The following is a 17,621-nucleotide window of genomic DNA, read 5'->3' as shown; positions in this document are numbered from 1 at the left end:
TTGTTCCCCATGCCAGATTGCACAAGCTCCATTACAAGAGTGCCTAGTGACACACTGGTGTCAGGTGGAGGGCAGTTTAGAAGATATCGTTTTGGTGGGGAGCTGCACATCATTCTCTGCAATGGTGGAACGTACACAACCTAACACAAGGGCAACCCTTCCTACTCCCAATTCTACAGGTCACCATCACCACGGACACCTCACTGGTTGGGGTGCGCATCTCAATCATCTGACTGTTCAAGGAACGTAGTCTTCTGCCCAACAGTCCCTCCACATCAACCACCTGGAACTGCTGGCTATTTAGCTCACCTTCCGGCATTCTGTTCCCTCATTTAGAATTAAACAGTCTTAGTACACACAGACAACATGACTACCACGTTCTACTTACAGAAATAAGGGGGCACAAATTAAATCCAGCTGTCAGCAGTACCCCAGAGCATTTGGCGGTGGGCAATACATCACAGAGTGCATCTGCTTCTCCAACACATTTCCGGGTGAACAATGATCTAGCCAACCTGCTCAGCTGGACGCATCAACAAGTCCATGAGTGGGAATGCCACCCCCCAGGTTCTACTAACATACTTCCAGCAGTAAGGTCATCCCCAAATAGATCTGTGTGCTACAGCCAAAAATGCAAAATGTCCAAACTTCACTGCCAGGTTACCACACCCACAGTCCATGGGCAATGCAGTATGATTTGCCTATGATCTTCCGCCTCTCCCGCTCCTACCATGTCTGCAGACTGTGGCATATATCTCTTCCCCTCATCTTAGTGGCTACAGCTTGGGCATGTCACAATGGTACTCCACCCTCCTAGAGATCCTAATAGTTCCCCACAACAAGCTCCCCAACAGGCCGGACCTTTTTCCACAAAATCATGGCACTCTCCATCATACCAATACTAAGCAAGTCAACTTTGTAATTTGGCTCCTGAGGTCTTGGAGTTTGATTGCCTTAACCTTCCGGAGGAGTGTATGTCTATTCATAAGTGCATAGGCCTACTACCAGGGCGTGTTATGCAGCCAAATGGAAATGTTTTGTACTTTATTGCCTTCCCAAATATATCACTCCATTGGCAGCATTGGTACAAGATATTGTCTGTTACCTCTTTCACCTCCAGATGTCAGGCCTCACCTACACTTCCATTCAGTTGCATCTGACTGCTGTGAATGCCTACCTACAGAATAAGCAACATGCTTCAATCTTCAGAGTACCAGTTATTAAGGCTTTCATGGAATGCCTTAAACAAGTTATTCTGCCCCGGGTGGCCCCTGCTCTGGTGTGGAACCTTAACATCTTTCTTACTAGGTTCATTAGCCATCCTTTTGAGCCACTCCACTCCTGCCAATAAACATTTTTGTCATAGAAAGTAGCTTCCCTCATTGCTATCACTTCCCTTAGACGAGTTTTTTCAGGTTCATCATGATAGGGTGGTACTCCGAACGAATCTCAAATTTCTTCCTAAGGGGGGTCCTCAACTTTCACCTTAATCAAACAATTGAATTGCCAGTCTTCTTTCCACATAGGGAGTCTGTGGCAGAAGGTGCTTTACATACTCTGGATGTCAAAGGAGCATTAATGTACGACATTTACAGAACAAAACCATTTTGAAAGATACAACAGCTGTTCGTGTCATATTCTAAGCCACACAAGGGGTGTGCCATTTCGAAGGCAGGGGTTGCATGTTGGCTTGTCAAGTGCATTCAGACTTGTTGTACTAAAGCTAAAAGGTCTCTGTCTGCGCCTCCCAGACCCCATTCTACTCTAAAGATAAGCACCTCTATGGCTTTCTTAGATAACATACCACTGGCTGGCATATGTAAAGCAGCTACCTGGTCCACTCCTCACACATTTACAAAGCACTACTGTGGGGATGTCCTCACCAGGCAACAGGCTAGACTTGGCCAGGCTGTCCTGCGCACATTATTCCAGTCCTCTGCAACATCGTAAGGCTGAGCCACCGCTTTGAGAGGACTGCTTTACAGTCTATACACAGCATGTGTATCTGCAGCTACACATGCCATGAATGGTTAATGTTACTTACTCTGTAAGCTTTAGTTTGTGGCATGTAGTGCGTTCACCTGTGATTTTTGCAAACACTCTGTCTTTCTGTTTTTTTTCTTCTCATATTGATACGTTCTATTTAGCATGGTCATTGTTTACTGCATCTTTATGCTCCATCTCCAGTCACACCCACAGTGCGGGTAAAAACAATCTAACAGTGGAGGTGATGCTCGTGCACATTACTATGAATAGTGGAGTCACCAGGTCCCGTGACTCAAAAAGTCTTCTTCAGAAGAAAAACAAGTTGTATATGTCCAAGCCCAACACTAGATGGTGGAAGTATGCACAGCATGTGACTCTACAGCACTGCATGCCACGAACAGATGCTTATACGTTCAGTAACTGTTTCCTTGTAAACCAATTTAAATAAATTAAGAAAAATGTAATAAGCATTGTAACCCCAAATAGTTAAAATAAAAATAAGTGGACCCAGAGACTTGGATATTCAATGCAAAATTATAAAAAAATACATTTAGGAATAATGGAGTCACTGGAGAATTCCCTACAGCCACTCCTGGCAACTTTCCTATCCTCCTTATTCAACTCTTTGTCTCAGCTTATTGCGAACTTTTCAGGAATCCTTGATCAAAAATGATCCTAACCTTCCTCTGGCTGCATGAGTCTTGTTTTGTCTTCCAGATAGTACCTTATTGAGATGAGGTTTCCTCTCCTATGCTAGTGCTAGAACTGGATTTCCTCCTGCTGCTTGATGCATATACATAGAGTCTGGGGTGGCTCTGGGTGTGAATGGCTCTGTACCTGAAATCTCCATGAGGGATTTCTAATTCAAAGGGAAAGCTATGAAAGTTACCCTTTTTGTTACCAACTGCATGTCTCCCCCCTCACAGAAGACTAATCCCTGATAAATGTTCACTGTTAAAACCAATCAATTAATCATTACCCAGCATACTGATGGGAAATGTAGCTTTTCCTTCACAGTTACCAAAAATATTTTGCAACTATTCATAGTGGGGACTTTTTTTCCTTAATAGCTAGCATATGCTACTTAAACATGCGACAGGCCACACCTTAGGGTGACCTAGCTAATATAAAACGGCATTTACAAATGCAAATAGGTTTTACCTTATCCAGCGCTCTCTTTAAAACCTGCGCATGGGCAAAGTTATTTGTCTATGGGTTTTGGAGAATTTAGCTAAGCATATACATTAACATACCTTCTATCTATGTTCACTTGCATTGGATCTTCTCTTCTCTGCAAGCAATGTCTGAACTTTAATGCATTAAAAATGAAATACATTTTGCTTTGGCACCATCATGCCATGAGTGCCCACACTATGCCAGAGATTACCCATGTTTTGTAAGGGCCAGTATGTTGCCAAGGGTTACTACCATTGTGCCTCACAAACCGCCAGACATTGTCACCATTCTGACAGGGTCAGTATGCTGCCAGGGATTAACACTGGTGTGCCAGGACCTGCATTTTATCAGTAATTACCATAAATGTTCCCGTGCCTGATTATTTTCAGGGAATATCACCACTGTACCAGCAGTAGATCTCCAGGCATATCATTTCAACGGTGGTGGCACTGGGCAAAAGACTCGCTCCTCAGCAGTACACAGATATTCTTGTGCATGCACACACAGATTTGTACTCATGCACACACAGACATGTGCAGACACATAGATAGTTACACTCACACATACACAGGCAAACTTTTTTTTCATACCTTTTTTTTCCCAACTAGGGGTTGGCGGAACTTGCGGAGTTTCACTCCGTGGAATTCTGCAGAGTTTCATAAAAACTCTGCAAGATTCCGTGGAGTTCGTCAGGCAGAATTCGGCATGTTGCTCTGCTTGTGCTGATTTTTAGCATGGAGAGCTTGTTCCATGCTGTAAAGTAAGTTAAACGGCATCACGCGGCAGAGGGAGCTGCTACTTTCTGCCGCTTGAGTAGATTTTCTACTCGAACAGCAGCTTTCTCAGCGCGAACAGTAGCGACCTGCTGCGACCGCCCATGTTGCAAAATTTTGCTGGAGGCATTCTAGCACTCAAAAATCACGAGAGGGGATGCAAATTCTCGCTTGCCATCTTGATGTCCGCGAGCTGCATGCGAGGCAGTAGCAGCCGGTGTCTCAATAGAGTGGCAGGGCGAGTGGCAAGGAGGGGACGGACGGATGACGAAACAAATGAAGACAAGCATTGGCATAGCCAATAGGTCTCGCCTTTGGGACCTTATGTGTTTAGCCAGAACTTTTGGCTATCTTGTAGAGCATTGTGGCTGCTGTGCATCATGTTGAAAAGTTATAATAAAAAGTGTTAGGCATTTTTGTTACCTTCATACAAACCAAGACGACATTATATACACCTGAACAATCTGATTAAAAAAAGATTTTAACATAAAATTATGTGGTACTGAGTGGTATTATGTGGAGTGTATTTATGTTGCATTGAGTAGAGTGTAATTACATGGTGCGTAATTATGTGGTACTGAGTGGTATTATTTGGAGTGTATGTTGCATTGAGTGCTGTGTAATTATGTAGCATATTATGTGACACTGAGTGGTATTATGTGGAGTGTATTTATGTTGCATTGAGTAGTGTAATTATGTGGCGTGTAATTATATGGTACTGAGTGGTATGTGGAGTGTATTTATGTTGCATTGAGTAGAGTGTAATTATGTGGCGTATTGTTAGAGTTGATACAGCTCCATGGAGGCCTGACAAATGGCCCAACGCGTGGGTGGGTTAATGGCATGAATCCTATTTCGCCTTCTGCAGCATATTCCTGGAATCAGCAGATCTGGGTCCGCACATCCATCAACCTGTGCGGAGCGCGAGCAAAGCGCTGCAGGGGAATAGTTAGAGTAAAAAAAAGGAATGGAATCAATGCTAAGGGCATCAAAGCGCTTTGGTGGGCATTGTAATTTAACATTGCCCTAATTATATCATCAGTTGAGGAATAGTATTGAGAACTAAGCGTAACTTATTCTGCAGGTTCAACCCTACATTTCAGCTCTCAAACAATGCTGCCATCTTTCCATACTGTGGCCTTGAATATTTCGTTATTAAATGTCGTCAACAAGCCTCCTGATTGCGGTTCACCTTTACAAGGTCATTGGTGCTAACAGATTTGGTTCAATGCTAAACACTTTCTACTTTTTTTATTAATACTGGAGAGGTTGTCCTATTGAACTGAATAATTGCAGACATTAAGTGTAAGGTGGTGATCGATCTCTGAACAATACACCCTCAAAGGGAACACACCAGATTGATCTCAGACCTGAAGATGTCCTCCTCTAAGAGGTTTCAGAGCTTCAACGTAATTGATTAATTGTGTTGTTAATTGAAGAGCTATTGTGCAAAAATCTCCGCCCCATTATAAAAAACAAAAAACGATGAACCTCTCTCTCAGTAAGACTTCACCGGTGTCACATGCAGGTGCGCTGGAGCTGGGGTTCTGGGGGCGCAGCCCCTAACAAACAAACAAGGAAACAAAGGGCACATATCAGAGCTACCGCAACAGCATGCTTTCCCCTCATTTCTCTCTCCCTGCTTTGCGTCGGCGCCTTTGTTTGGAAGCCTTTGGCAGTGGGTTTTGTAAAACTATTTCCTTGTTCGGGACATAGACAGGCGCGCTTTGCCTCACTGTCCCAAGTAATACCAAAGCACACTAGCCATGTTCAAACTGAGCCGGTTCATTAAAAATGTTGGGGAGGGGGGTGCAAACGTGCACTCTGTGTTTGCTCTTCCTTTGCGAGCTCGGTGATGAATTGGAAGCCTCGGTGTGTGTTTGGCCACATGCTGTGTGCCTCGAACTGCAAAATACCATGCATGTGGATAGACTGCACCCTAGGTGTGAATGTAAAGTCAAAGACATCGTTTAAAAATCAGACAATGAGACCTGTGAGTTCTGTTAAAAAGGTCAAAACATGTTGAAACGAGCGTGAAGTTTGATGAGACCCCACCCAAACGGTTCATTCACAGTCTCCCGCGCGTTTGACAAATGGTTTCACTGTGACCTTGCACGTTCAACTCAATGATCTCTTTAATTCACGAGGATGTGAATGAGTTGACACCCCCTTAAAAGCCAGGCTTCTCGTGCTGCTTCAATCACACATATGGTGTATGCTGCACACGCGGAGAGGGTAGGGAGAGAGTTTGCACGGCATGAGGCAGGGGACGGGCGAGGGGGCATCTCAAGGTGAAGCAATCCAGTCCTGTGAGTGCGATACATGCGGTAGCCGCTGCTGGCACAGGGGCGCCTGTGGAAATGGCATTGTGCTCCCACCGTTCATGCGGCTTCCTGAAGTGAGAGAGTGACAAGCGCTGCTCGTCCCTCCGGTGTCCGGCACAATACAAACCACTACACATTCAGAGGGAAGTTTCCTGTAAAACCTTACCAACTGCGGTGCTGGAGGAAATGTGCTGCAGTGAAAATGTATAGGAAATGCAGGGGTAACTTGTACAATGCGGAGTTGGAACACAGATTAGAGAGGTAGGAGCTTTTGTACTCGCAGCGCTAACAACGAAAAAGTGCTCAAGAAAAGAACACAGTGCTTCCACTAAATATATTACTACAGTAGTAACACCGCCTGGGGAAAACCTTGTCTAGTCAATGAAAGACCAGCGTCTTGCGAGTGGTAAGTGCGCGCGCTGTAAGGGAAAACAAGTAACCAACATGCAAGCTGCATGGTCCGCGCGCGCTCGTGTGGAATCTGAGACATAACAGTGAAATGTATTTGTAATTGTTTTGCCTCCAACTAAGAACTGCACTTGTATGGCCACACTACGGTGAGCACAAATAAGTGGTTGTGGCTTTAAGACAATAATACTTTATTAAGGTCATTCTTATCAAGCAATGTTTTCCTCTGCTGGTCTGAATCCTGTAATGACTTTGATAATGAGTTAATAACGTGCTGGGGGTGCTTGTAACATTAGCAAACTATAAAAAAAAAAAAAACACAAGACCCCACTGGATCATTTCTAGTAACACAAACATCATACATCTTTTCGCCATTGTACAACAATGTTCAAAATAGCACCCTATCGGTGTGTATATTAGCACCCTATCGGTGTGTATGTTAGCGAACAACATCAAACGTGGTACACTACAGTATTAAGCAAAAAAGTTGGTTTCTGCTCTCAAGTGATATTATTAGTACACTTCATGCACAGAGATATGAAAAAGTGCATTTCGAGATGCACGGAAGAACAACAGAAACAAAAGTGAAAGCAGCTGCAGCAGGAGTGGTGCGCGCGCGCTCGCCTCGACCTAAAAAACGCGAGCACCATCTGTTTCCAATTACCACCAACGCGATAATTGGAGACAGATGAAGCTCACACCTGAGGACCCTAGGCCATCCAACAAACAAGGCGGGATAATCCCCCACCTTGCACCAATTGCGTGCTGTGTTTTTAAAAGACACATGCACAAGCCAATTGCGGGCTAAGAAAAAAAAAAACACACGCACGAGCATGTGTTCAGAGCTCAAAAGCCCTTACTTAATGCCTCGCAGAGTAGCGCATGCGCGCTGGCTCAGGCGAGACCTAAAAAACAAAAAAAAATAATTCCCTACCACATCGCCCTCCTCTTCACTGCAGGCACAGGCTCCCAGAGTCCACTGCGCCCAATCCTGATGCTGCTTTCATGCTGCTGGCATCACAGGAGCAGCGTCAGGATTGACCTGAGCGCCCTCGATTTGCATTCCCAGTTAGACTGGGAGCCTGTTCCTGCTCTCTCTCCAACCTGGCAACGCAGCTCGGGTTGGTGAGAGCTTTAGTGTGCATAACGGTTTGGCTGTCCTGAGATGGCCGGCCAAACCGTCATGTGCACTGATAATAGTGCAAAACACTCCTCCCCCAGCCCCCCTCTCCCCCAGTGCCTCTGACCCCGCCCCCAAGCTTTGGCTCTGAGAGCAAAAATAAAACAATCATAAACAAGGGTTTATTATCATTTTATTTGTCATTTTTTTGGCTGCTGGCAGGGGGGTGAGGCTCCTCCACCATAGTGGAGGAGCCACAGCTCGTGCAAAGTAAAACTCTGCCGTGCAGCGGTTGGCAGTGTTTTGCCAGAAGTCCGCGTTCCATGCTGATCACGGAGTGGGTAAAACTCTGCGGACTCCACTGACTGAGCAGAATTTCTCGCACACCCCTATTTCCAGTGCCTGCTCTTCCAGACTTATTTTTACCTCCTCTATCTCACGTAGTTGCTGGTGAGTGCTCCTAGGACGGTGAGGCGTTTCTCCAGAGTCTCCTTGCTTTGTGAGTACAAGGACACACTTTTCTGCTTGCAAAGAAACTGGTTACTCAGTATTGCTAGTGATGTGGTGACAGCCTGTTAACACCAATAGGCTTCCCCTCAGTGCTCCCGCTATGTACAGCATCGAGGAAAACCCTTAAAAGGTATTTATGCATCACAGAGCACATTTCCTTGTTGTGTGACACCACAATACTTTCAAACTGCATTCCAGTTCGTTCGCTGGTGCCTGCTGGAGCCATACTTTTGCTTCATTCATCTGGGTGTTTTATAAGCATACTGCAACCCACATGCGATATATAAATTCCAGTTTACTGTTGCAGTTCTGAGCTGATGTACAACTCACTTGTTAGAAAGTTAAATGAACCAATTGGGTGTAGCCAAATTTGTGGGCAGCACACACACTGTGCACTGTATGTCAGTGTTAAGCTGCAGAGTTACAACACAAACAAAAATAGTCTCAACAAAAGGCAAAAACTTAAGGTAAACCACACAGCAAAGGTGAATTTGGTACCATGGGGCAATGACCGTGCCACGTTCTTCTGGGTCTTCATGTGCGTACTCTGTTGTTCTGCGACTAAACACCTGATCTAATATCAACAAAAATCTTCTGAAACACCCACAATATCCTATTCACAACATTGCAGCTAGTGCGAAGGAGACAGAAGGGGGAAATGGAGTGAGTGTGAGGCTAGGAAGGAGGAGAATAGGTGGAAAGGTAAGCAGGGTATGATGCTAGTGGGTGGAAAGGTAAAGTATGACAGATTAAGATAGTGGGTGTTGCTTCGATGGAGAGGGCAAGAGAATGCAGTGAAAGGAGGGTAGATGTGAAGAGAAACGCATGGAAAAGGAGAGGGAAAAAGGAGTATTGTTGGATGGGGACCTATTGAGCAAGTAAGAGTTTAGAGGTTGAAAGGCATGGTTCTTTGAGGATTTCATGTGTAAGTGTGAAAGAAGGCACAATGTTGATTTAACCAGTTTGTGAAAGGGAGAAGAGATGGGGTTTATACAGAAAAGGTAAAAGAAGGCTAGGACTTGATGAGGTTTTATAGGAGTAAACTCCGAGTATGGCGAAGGAGGGAAGGGAACGAAAAGCTAACGAGAGAGCGAGGGAGGGAAGGGAGCGGCTGCGCGGAGGGCGAGGAGCGGCGGCTGACATGACAGCTTGACACGGGGCTTTGAGCGCTCCATTGTGAAGGTAATGAGCAGGCTTCCAGGCTGACGAGATCTCGGGAAAAACGAAAACTGCCAGTGTGGGGAAACTTCATTTAAATATCTATTTTAAAATAAAAAAAGAAAGGTGACGGGTTTAGCACAAATTAAAGGAATATTTCAGGATGACTCACGCTGGGGTTCTTTTTATTTCTTCTCCTTGTCCATGTACCCTTTTGTTACTTGAAGGCAGCAAAGTTAACACAATCCTCGCTCTGCGCTTCCTAGTTTCCCATGATCTTGTGTCTTCTGTTGTAGATCAAGCGAGAGAGCCTAACCTGCAGGACGGCGGTGGCGGTGTTTGACATGTCCTACTTTGGACAATTCTACCTGGTTGGCCCAGATTCAAAGAAAGTGGCTGACTGGCTTTTCACCGCCAACCTGAGCAAGCCTGTTGGTAGGTATGGTGGTGGATTCACTGCAGGACCCAGAGGGCATCACAAAAGAAATGTCACCGAGAAGCCTTTGCAAAAGAGCTGGTACAGGACAGCATGAGACAAGATCTAGGGATTAAGGGATTGCTGATGTCTTTGGAAACGGAAGTGCATGCAATGTGAACTTCTAAACAAATTACAAGGGCCGTTTTAATTGTAACTTGTCAACAAGACGTTAGGAGGTATCGAATTGAGAGTGATGTGTTGACCTTTCAAAACCAACTTCCCATGTATCTGTCAAGGTCTCCTGTTCATGTTTTCCAAACACTAGTGATTTCAGCAGAAATTCTTGGCCTGCAGGTGGTTTCATCTGTTAAGCAGTGTCTAGGCTGCTTTGTGATGTTTGAGTGGGAGTGAATGACTTAATCCAGACTGTCCAGAACACCTGTGTGGGGAAATGCCTCAGACTATACAGTACTTTGGGAGATTATTTTGGCTGTATAGGTGGGCAGAGCAGAGTTATTCTCCACTCATGGTGAAATTGTTTAAAAGGAGGGTTCGCTATAGAAGTGGGTTGACTGGCTATTATTAAAGTTGGTGTGCTTGTTTGGCGAATTGTGAAGGCTGGTCAGTAGAACGTGGTGATATTTGGAAGGTTCATAAGCCTCAGTATGTGGTAAGGTACAGTTGTATTGCAGTGTAAGCTGATATGCATGTTTAGATATTTTTAGGGGGGTTTGCTGGGCGGAATGATGGCGTTAAGCTTTAGTAAACTGTCTTGTAAAGTGCGATTTATAGGCCTTCTTGTTGGTGTAGCGTTTGTTTATGGGCCTCTATGCTGGATTGATGGACCTATCTCATGGTGTTGAAGAGAAAGGTGGGCCTAGGTTTGAAGGTGTAATATGCAGTTGATCGCCCTATGTTAGTTGCACTAGGAGAGGTTGATGCACCTGTATGTTGATCTATGAGACAATGTGTTTGAATGTTGGTGCAGAGGTAGTTGATAAGCCTGTAGTGGAATGTAAGGTGGTGATGATGGGTTTCTGTTGGTGCTGGAGACAATGATTGGCCTGTATAGTGTGACAAAGTGCTGTTTAATGGCCTATGCTTGAAGTGCAATATAGGGCCAATACAATACTTTTTATGAGGTTGATGGGCCGGTATAGTGGGATCATCTTCAGATATGAAAAGACATCCTGAAAAGTTGCCTCGTATAGGTTCATAATTGCATAACCTACTATATAAGTTGAGAACCCCCGTGATTTTCGTGCATACAGCTGTAAAAACATACTACATTATGAGCCAGCTGCAATCCACCATGGTCCACTCAGGACTTCCCTCTCTAGCCATGTGTTCACCACTCGCTGCTCGTGCATCCTCTGATATGCACATCAAGGCTCCCTGTGTTTCAGTGCCACATTTGGGTCAAGTGCATTCCTCTCCAAAGCAAAACATGACTTTTGTCTGTGATGGGAATCTTCCATAAGCACTATGTAAATAAGTGAAATATTATTTGGAAGTAGCAGTCACCCACTACAAGAAAGAATAACACTAGCTCATCAGGGTGAAACTGAAAAGTCATTATATTAACCGGAGCTCAACCTCCTGGTAACTATTGCACAGAGCAGGCCAGCTTAACTTAGGGCAATGTGTAAAGTATGTATGCAGTGCCAAAGCAGTAATAAAGTAAAACTGTCAAACAATAAAAATCCCAAGCTGAATTAGAAAACTAGAGTAAACGTTATAAAAAAAGAATGACACCAAATCGACAAAAATCCAATGAGAGGACCCCGAAGGCATGAATTTTTAAAGATTTAAGTAAAAATAGCAACAAAAAGCACAAAGAGCCAATAATAGTCTATGGAAGCGGTGGACTGGAACCTATGTGTGATTTCAGGCTGAGCGTGCATCAGATCATTCAAACAGGTTGATCCCGGTTAAAGTTTACTATGGTTAAAGTCCACAAGTGGGGTGAACCTGAAGCTGTATCCAACAAAGTTCTCATCTGTGGGAGGTCACTGCCAAGAATGCAGTCCATGGGCAACCAGGGATAGCTTGCTTTCCCTGGGCAGCTATCCCTTTCCACTCTAAAGAGACCATAGCCATGGGACAGCCATACTGCCGCCCCACTGGCATTCCTTACCCCACAGACCTCTCCCTGCAGGTACTGTTCTGGGTATACCAACCTTTCCACCCCCAGACTCCGAGTGGCACAGGTATCCCACCGAGCACCAACATGGTTCACATACACTGTGACCCTCTGGAAGACCTTCCTGGAACTGTCTGGTATCGCCTGCTTACCTGCTGGCTCCACCTCCTAACAAAGGGACGCTAGGGCATTCTCTTCTCTATTCTTCTGTGAATTCACTCCACCTAGTGCTACAGTAGCCAACCATGCAGAGTGCCCACTGGTACGTACCTTCCCGGAGCACAAGAATTCTTCCTTCCTGTGCCCTGACTGGTGACAGAAAAAGCACCTGCCCAATCAAAGGGCTTCTTCCTTCTCGGTTCCCACCTTCCTGCTTCTCTGATGTATTTTGGGACTCTGTCCCCCTTTCAGATATTTTGGGGCCCTAAGGGGTTCTCATTTTTTCCTTCTTTTCGTGGCCTCGCCCACCCATCTTGTGGTCACTCCCTGTAGCTTCTTGGACAGTATGGTGCTGACCCCGTAGACCCACTTCGTTCCCGAGCTTCCTAGGAATAGCGAGCTTAGAGTCTGATAGGTGCTGCCACAACTAAGTAAAACAATTAAGACTTGCTCCTGTATAATCAAACTATACAGCCCATTATAATCCTTTACTGCCCTTCATCCATCTATCCATTGCCCAAGACTGGTGTGACTCTTTCTGGGCATCCCAGAACCTCAGATGCTACTTTTTTGGGGTCAAACCACATTTGCACACAAGGGCCTCTTTCATGAAGTCATAGTTCACTTGCTCAGCTACATCTAGGGTCAGCAGTGAATACATCCCATCAATGGACATTCACTTCTGCAGGTTCACCCCCCCAGTCCTCCTCAGGAATTCTGTACATATGCAAAGCCATCTCATAAATGGCAGACCCCTTATCAATGTCACCCCCCACCCATGCATAACTAGTAGATGGGTCTTTTGGGATATGAACCTTAGTTTCCTCTTTTAGACGCGTCTGAATTGCTTTCGGTATCATCGCTGGACTCAGATTCTCACTGGGAATGCAAAACAAATTCATCCTCCTCTGGCTCCTCTAATGAGCCTTTAGGGCCTTGCGCACCTCAAAGCCCAACTTTTTCTCCTCCATCACAAGAGATGCTACTACACGTTTCTCCTCAGCAACCAGGGTTGCAGCTGCCTTCTCCTCAGCTGCCAGCCCCAACTCCTTAGGGCAATGGGTGGCCAACTCTCCTTAAAGGCCCAGTTGGACGACTTCTCCTCTAGAGCGAGGGTTGCCCTCTTCTCTTTCAGGGCTGCTTCCCTGGCAACCTCTGCCTTTTTCTCCTCAGCTTTTGGACTGTCCACTTCTGCTCCAGGGCAAGGGTTGCCAATTTCAGCTTAATGCCTCCTCTCAGCCTGCCTGTCAGCGAGCCCCAGCCTGTGCGCTTCCAGCTTTGATGGGGTCAGGCTACGAGATGACATACTACTCCCTGTCCTTGACTACACGTGTGACGATGGTCCTGGGAGGTCATCTTCCTCCTGTGCTGGGGTGTTACCCTAACACTCCTATGACGCTATCTGAGATTGGAGAGCCACTTCCCAGGCCTCGGGTACTTCTCATACCACCCCCATTCTTGGAATTCAAGCTTATCTTCAGCTTACTCTCCTTGCAGAGGGCCTTGATCTCAGCCAGGGCTAGCCAGGGCATTCAGATCAAACCTTCATGTTCCTCAAACACATAAGGTGCAAACATTAAGTGTAAGAGTGAATTTAGAAGGAATCCTAATTAATCCAAACCAAAAATCAAAAGCCAATTAAACATGCAAAAACGACATGCTTGCTGTCAATTTAGAAACATATTTTACATTTTAATGTAATTCTCTGTGTGTCACTGCAAACACACGTCCTAGGTAAGCCTGGGCGGAGTTCGTGGAGTCGCACTATGCGGAATTCTGCGAAGTGCAAAATAAACTCCACCGCACTATGCGGAACTCCGCAAGCGGCATAGTACGAAAGAAATGCTGTTCGCGGTGATTACACAGTGCCGGATGCTTGTCTGCACTGTGCAATCATTGCGAACAGCACCATGCAAAGTGCAAGCGGTACCTGCTTTCCTTTTCTGCCGCTTGAGTAGATGTTTACTCGAGCGTCAGCTTTCTGAACGCGAATGGGCAGTTTCTCAACGCGAGCTGACGCGAGTATACGCGACCACTCGCAATGAGAAACCTGACCCCCGCGTTGAGAAATCTCACCAGAATGTTGATTTTCCACGCTTGCGCTCGCCAACTTGACGTTGACGAACGCGAGCGAGGAAAAAAACTCCGCTCCACTATGCGGATCGGAGTTTTTCAGAACTCCGCAAACTCCGCGTAGCGCAGAGTGCCAAAATCTCCACAAACTCCGCAAGCAGAGCGGAGTTCACCGCCCAGGGTTAGTCCTAGTTCCAAACGAGTCTTGGAATATCAATGTAAGAAAGTGGATTAATTATTTGGGGTGGGCAGTGGCCCACCTCACGTAATAATTACCATAAATTGTCATTGAGAACCACAAAAGTTACTAAATTAACCTGGGCTCAACCCCCTGGTAACTATAGCACAGAGCAGACAGGCTTAATTGAATGCAATGTGTAATGAATTAATGTAGTGTTAAAACAGTATTAATTTCAAAACACCAAACATTAGAAATCCCAAACTGAAAATGAACAGTATAGTAAATTTTAATAAAAAGAAAAACACTAAAACAAGAAAAATCCAATAAGAGTAGCCGGAGGTATGAATTTTCAAATATTTTAGTAAAATAGCACAAAAAGCACTAATTGCCAATGATAGGCTATAAAAGCAGTAGACTGACACCTAGGCACGATTTCAGGCTGACTGCGATGGAGCATGGGTTGGATACATAAATCGGGTTCATTCTGGTCAAAGATTTTACCTTTTGACTTAGTTTGTTTTTTTATAGAGCTCAAAATCCTGCAGCATGCAAGCCTGAAGGTGTATCGGATAAAGTTGTATCAAAAGCAGACACCTTTACTGCGAGGTCCAGCTGACACTCTGGAATCCCCAAATTTTCAAAGACCCAACTTTTCAGGGTTTCTGGAGCAGCTCCTCTGGGTCCCTTCAATGGTTCCTAGGAACTCAGGGAAGGCATTCGGGGGCCATGGCTCACTCCAGCAGAGTCCACAAGCAAAGTCTAGTCGGGGTCCAGTAGGTACTGGTGAACTGGTCACTTTAGGAAAAGCCTGTTGCAGCTTGTTCTGTCCCTGTAGCCACTCCAGAGGTCACCCACCTAACCCTCAGAGTCCGCTCGTTTGTCCTGTGTACAAGTGAGAGCAGGTTCGGTCCTTCAGGGCTTCTCTCATATTTCAGTAAGCAGGGTCCAATCCTCTTCTGATCTTCAGCAGGTTCAGAAAGCATTCTGAAGACATGGATTAATAATTTTGTGAGTTTCATTATAGAAACTGTAAAATTTGGCAAATTCAGAATATGTGAAATATTCAATTTTGGGTGTTCTCCAGATATATCATACTGGTGGTCTCAGCACAAAACTACTTTGCAGCCAGTGGGCGAGAATGTAATAATTTCCCCATACTCCATCAAGGATTGACCCAATGTGGGCCATAACTTTGAAAACATGTTTATTTTTAAAAATCTTTGCCAAGATTCGAACTGAGACCATTCCAGTCACTAAGCGCAGGTGATTGGGTGTTTTCTTTAATCATTATTGAAGTCGGTCTACTTTGATGGGACGCCAACCATTGAAAACCTATCTGCGTCTACTGTGATTTCCTGTGCCTAGGACCCCCCAAAATGGGACCATGTTGATGGAGTGTTGTAAGTGCTAAATGTTTTTAATGTTAAAGTCCCTGATCTCACGCAGTCTCTCTTGTTCCTAGGATCAACTGTGTACACATGTATGTTGAATAAATTTGGCGGCACTGAGGGTGACATCACGGTTAGCCTGATCAATCCTGGAGACACAGACTCTGTACTTGCCCCAAAATTTAAAGGTAAAAAAACAACGATTTGAGCAAATTATTTTCTTGATGACTTGGCTTCTTGCAGGGCTTGGTCCTCATTAGCGATAGGTAGGTATAAGAATGGAAGTCATTGGAAGGTGCAGCAAAGACACGCAAGTGCCTGGTTGCTTGACTGGTCCTAGCTGAAGGAATATTTATAGGTATAGGGGTACCACCAGCAATACCACCACCAATACCTTCACCAATACCACCATCAATACCAATACTATCACCAAAACCACCACCAATATCACCAAGCAATACCATCACCAATACCAATACCACCACCACCAATACCACAGACACCAATACCACCACCATCAATACCACCACCATCAATACCCCACCACCAATACCACTACCACCAATACCACTACCAATACCAATACCACCACCACCAATGCCAATATCACCACCACCACCAATACCCCCACCACCACTACCACCACCATCAATACCAATACTACCACCAATATCACCACCACCAATACCATCACCACTACTACCAATACCACCACCACCAATACCAATACCACCACCCCCAATGTCACCATCAACATCACCAATACCAACACCAATACCCCCACCATCAATACCCCCACCACCAATACCACCACCACCAGTACCACCAATACCACCACCAATACCAAAACCACCACCACCAATACCAATACCACCAGTGCCAATGCCACCAACACCACCACCATCAATACTACCACCACCACCAATACCATGACCATCACCACCAGTATCATCACCACCAATACCACCACCCCAATACCACCACCAATACCACAAATGCCACCACCACCAATACCCCCACCACCATGAATACCACCAATACCAATTCCACCACAACCAATACCACCACCACCAATACCACCACCTCAGTGCCTCTCGCTCACTAGTAATAGTAGGGTCACAGTACGAGGCCGGAGCTGCAGCCGAAACCATCCCTCCCTCCATGCCTGCCATAAAGCACAGAAGGTGATGCCAGGGCCCTACTACAGCTTGAGTGTTTTTATTAGGCCAAAGATTGCAATGACATACGCAATGCCACACTACACACTCAAATCACAGAGAGGGCAGGAAATAGCCCCTCTTCCGCTCTTGCTCCTAACCCGCAACAGTGTAATCACAGAGCGAAAGGTGTTGGAACGCTTTGTTAGTGTTTATAGCTCGGATCATATGTATCTCTCAATTTACAACACTTACACATCTTCTTCACTTCTTCACTGCACTATTTATCACTACTTTGAATACGGCGCGGGCAGGTCTCTTCCTCTGATATTTGCAATCTAACAAGCGATCAAGAAGGCCCTTTATTGGAATGCACTAGGTCTCGCATTTGCGAGAGTTTAAGCTAATAGTATTGTAAATAACAATGACTTTTGTGTTTTAAAACCCAAAACATAAATAAAAGGCATTGTCATTTAAATGCCAATAGCTCAAACTCACGTGAATGCGAGACCTATTTCATTGCAAAGTCTTGTTCTTCTGACCCATGATGCTCTGAAATCGCATCCAGCCGAAACACAGACAAATTAATGCTGGACTGCAGGCGCACGCTGTTTTAGTATGCGGTTTAATTTTTAATTGGGAAGTAT

The 17,621-nt window shown here is 45.2% G+C and overlaps 1 protein-coding gene across 5 annotated transcripts in view; it reads left to right on the top strand.

Annotated features, from left to right (window-relative positions):
• Positions 1-17,621, top strand: part of SARDH (sarcosine dehydrogenase) — a 613,955-nt gene that overhangs the window by 421,852 nt on the left and 174,482 nt on the right. For all 5 annotated transcript variants that reach the window (XM_085612553.1, XM_085612590.1, XM_085612570.1 and 2 more), the window contains exons 14-15: positions 9,752-9,890; positions 15,892-16,005. In XM_085612553.1, coding sequence (XP_085468679.1) covers positions 9,752-9,890; positions 15,892-16,005 — 253 coding nt within the window. The remainder of the gene's footprint in view (positions 1-9,751; positions 9,891-15,891; positions 16,006-17,621) is intronic.

Source organism: Triturus cristatus, chromosome 1_2, assembly GCF_964204655.1.
Source record: "Triturus cristatus chromosome 1_2, aTriCri1.1, whole genome shotgun sequence".
NCBI lineage: Eukaryota > Metazoa > Chordata > Amphibia > Caudata > Salamandridae > Triturus > Triturus cristatus.
This window is presented reverse-complemented; position numbering and strand designations above follow the sequence as displayed.